The following is a 3,904-nucleotide window of genomic DNA, read 5'->3' as shown; positions in this document are numbered from 1 at the left end:
CAACGGGAGAGGCCACAACAGTGAGAGGCCCGCGTACCGCGCCAAAAAAAAAAAAAGAGTTATGTACCAAAATGTTCATTGCAGACCTTGTCTGCTTTATACATCCGCCATGCAGCACATTGCCTAGTCATGTGCCCTAGCCACAAAACGATTCAACAGGCTGTGTGCCAAAATTATAGATTTTATTACTGAAATTTTTAACTGAACAAGTTCTGCCACAGATATCATGCTAAATATCGCCATTAGGTTCCCAAGACAAGTCACAACTGCTTCCTTGAGTTTCAAGTGGTTGAAATAAAGTAAGCCTAAAAGGCAAACTGAACAATCTTTTGTAACAGGAATAAATAAGCAAAAGAAAAGCAATGAAACTGAACTGCATTTTTTTTTTTTTTGCGTTACGCGGGCCTCTCAATGTTGTGGCCTCTCCCGTTGCGGAGCACAGGCTCCGGACGCGCAGGCTCAGCGGCCATGGCTCACGGGCCTAGCCGCTCCGCGGCATGTGGGATCTTCCCGGACCGGGGCACGAACCCGTGTCCCCTGCATCGGCAGGCGGACTCTCAACCACTGCGCCACCAGGGAAGCCCATGAACTGCATTTTTTTAAATGTATACTGCACATGCTGGTCCTTTAAGAAAAGCTAGTTAATTAGGTAAGGATCAGGAACTAAGTGAAACTATATGGAAACTTTAAGGAGATTCTGTAACAGCCTTCTAGTAGTTTAAAGAACTTTAGTCCTTCCTTGCAACTAAGTTAAATTCAATTATCTCACAGTTTCTGGGATCTCTACATCATTATTCTTATCCATGCTTACTAGCTATAAGGGAGTATTTTAGCAGAAACGAGGCAAGAAGCAAAAAGAAGAGAAACACAGCAAGGGAGTGAACTATGAAGCCATCAAGCTAGAGACTGTAAAAGAAATTGAAAAGGTGAGGCTGAGGCAATGGCTGAGTTCTGCATGGAGATGAAATGCATGTAGTTAAAATGCAGATAAATGCATTCTGGAGATAAAATGGAGATAGCATCTTCCTAGAAGGCTCACTGTAGGAAGAGAAATGTCAAAGTTTTTAGCACATGTTATTAGCAGCTTAGACTCTAGCAAGGAGAATTAACTACAGCAGCATAGGTTTGTGGTTAAGAGACAGGGGCTGCCTGGTTTGAATGCTGGCTTCATCACATACTAGGTGACCTTGGAAGTTAGTTAACCTTTCTCTTTGGCTCAATTTCCTCATCTGTAAAAAGAAAAAAAGTACCTTTTCCTCACAGGGGATTAAATGAGTTAGCACGTGTAAAATACTTAGAAGAGTACACAACAGCTAGTAAGTGTTCAACATTAGATATGTATAAGTGTACAAAACTACAGGGAGGTCATATCTGAACTAGATGTTGAGAGATGGAGAGGTCAACAAATCGACGAGGGGGGAAAGGGACAATTAAAGCAGAGAAAGAAAACAAATTACTGCATCAACGGCAATGGGGAAAAGGCAAGGTGTGACTTTTAACCACTATCAACACAGAAACTAATATACATTAAGCATTTACTTGCAATACTGAAAGCACAGTCTCTGTTTCTCAGGGCAACTCTAACTACTGTTACTCCTATTTCACTTAAAGAAACGGAGGCTCAGATTGTAAAATAATATGCTCAAGATTAAGCAGCAACTGGGAAGTAGAGGCATGATTCAAACCTTGTTCTATTTAGAAACCATTGTTCTTTCTATAATACCATGTTATTCCAATTAGTTTAGGAACATACAAATATTTATGTGAATTTGGATTATTTATTATATCATATTGACAGAAATTTTAAGGTCTAGAAAAAATAACTTGTGACATTTTAGGGAAAATGCATTTTAAGATAACAGTTTATAAAGCCCTTTGATAAAGTTTATCCTCCTGAATTAGATTTCTGAAGCCATCTCTTGCTGAGCACCATGGGTGTGGTATTTTAAGGCACTATGGAAATTCAATCAACACTTAGTTATGAGCTTATACTGTGTGTCAGGTACTGTGCTAGCGTCAGGAGAAATGACAGGGGGCAAGGTAATGACCTAACCTCCCTCCCAGTGGCAGAGCATGGCGCAGAAGTAGAGCTCTGCAGCCCCACAGATTGCCTAAATTCAAAGCCTGGGTAACTCACTTACACCCTGTGTGACTTGGAGCAAGTTACTCAAGGGCTGTGTGTCTCTGTTCCAACATGTACAAAATGAGAATAACAGTATCTGCCTCTTAGAGTTTTGTAAAAGCATTAGGAAAGTGCCCGGTATTCAACAAATTTTCTCTCTTGTTGACAGTTACCTGGGAGATGAGTGGATAGAAATAAATGGCACGGCTCAGGGAGAAAAAAACAAAATAACTGAAGAAAATAGTACAAAACCGAATCATCAAATGCAAATATGCACAGAATGTATATAAAAGTGGTGTGAATAAAAGAATAAATAAAAGAAATGGGTCTTTTGAAGGCTGGAAGATACCAAGAACAAAAAGGTAGAGACAAGGCAATATAGGTACAAACCAAAAGGTTGAGAAACTTCCATTAAGATTTTATAGTAGTTCAGGCAAAACTGAGTGGAGAAAGATGGGCGATACCGGCCTGGAAGGCCACTCAGGTTTTCTCTTATTATTCAAATAATATTCAAATAGTATTTCGAGAACAGCCTTACGGGGCGGGGACAGGATTGAAAGCACAACTTGTTTCCCTCTGTTTGGCCTTGGGTTGGTCTCCCTGTTCTGTGAAGCCTCCAACAATGCATTCCCTGCTTCCTCTCTCACCTGCACACGATTTATTCTCTAAGTTGTTAAGACCATTTAGCTAAAAGCAAATGTGGTTACACAGGGGCTTCACTTAGACACCTTCTGGTGACTGCCCGTGGCCGGCTGGCTAAAGCCTCAGGGGCCCAGCGGGCCACACAAGGCCTTCAAGGTCTCCCCGGTCCGACGTTCCCCTCCGCCTTCTTCCGAGGCAACTGGCCACCGCAGCCCTTCAACACACTAGGTGCCATTTCCTATGTTCACACCTGAGCTCCTCTGCCTGCTCACTGTACCCCGTCACCATCTACGCATCGGTCTCCCCGGCACCTAGGCTGACTCTCAAGCTTCTTTTTTTCCAAGGCCGAGCTGGGGGCCAAGAAGGAAAGGGTAGCCCACCGCAGAGCGTCAAGATACGGAGCACCAGCGTGTCTCTTACCACGAAAACGGCCTCAGGAATCCCCAGATGGAGCCGCCGTCCGTTCCCTCCAGCCACTTCTCCCAAACCACAACCTTCCTTACCGGCCGCCATCTTGGGGAAGCGAGCGCGCGACTAACGGCCTATCGAGCGCCTGTAGCCTGGGGCCTGTGATTGGCTCGCTCACAACGGCAGGCCCGCCCTCCGCTTGTGAGTCTGCACATTCATTGGCTCACAGGAAGTAGCCGCCCCTTACCCGTCGGACGAGTCGCCCAACCTGTGGGTTCTAATTGGTTGCGCGCAGGTGAGTGATAAGCGTGGAAGGACTACCGAGGCGAAGCTGGCTCTGCAGGGAGGACCAATACCTAGTCCTGGGAAAAGGGATTCCGGGGGGTTTGTGGGTGGGCTGGCTGGAAGACCCTGACAATCGGGGACCAAGCCGGAACGGACCCCACTACCACCCCAGAACACGCGGCACTCTCCAGAATAGCCTTCGAAGCGACCCGATCCCTTCTCGGATTCAAGCAAATCCGGGATCTAGACACCACCACAGGGCCTGGGTCTCGGTGTCTTTCTGGGCCCACCATATTCACGAGCTTCCTGGCCCTTGAAGGGGACTTGTTTTGTGCCTACTTCCGGGTGGACCCAGTGGCTTCATCCTAATAAACACTCCGCCCATTTTGTCACAATTTACCGAAAGCCACCTTTGATCAGGCTCTCACCACCCCAGCTCAAACGTTT

The 3,904-nt window shown here is 45.6% G+C and overlaps 1 protein-coding gene across 1 annotated transcript in view; it reads right to left on the bottom strand.

The window, feature by feature from the left end:
- Positions 1–3,321, bottom strand: part of VBP1 (VHL binding protein 1) — a 21,249-nt gene extending 17,928 nt beyond the window's left edge. The window contains exon 1 of the mRNA XM_024754717.1: positions 3,185–3,321. Coding sequence (XP_024610485.1) covers positions 3,185–3,277 — 93 coding nt within the window. The 5' untranslated portion in view covers positions 3,278–3,321. The remainder of the gene's footprint in view (positions 1–3,184) is intronic.
- Positions 3,322–3,904: the final 583 nt, after the last annotated feature.

The sequence above is a fragment of the Neophocaena asiaeorientalis genome, unplaced genomic scaffold, assembly GCF_003031525.2.
Source record: "Neophocaena asiaeorientalis asiaeorientalis breed wild unplaced genomic scaffold, Neophocaena_asiaeorientalis_V1.1 scaffold918, whole genome shotgun sequence".
Classification (NCBI taxonomy): domain Eukaryota; kingdom Metazoa; phylum Chordata; class Mammalia; order Artiodactyla; family Phocoenidae; genus Neophocaena; species Neophocaena asiaeorientalis.
Note: the sequence above shows the minus strand (reverse complement) of the source record. Positions and strands in the feature narration are given on the sequence as shown.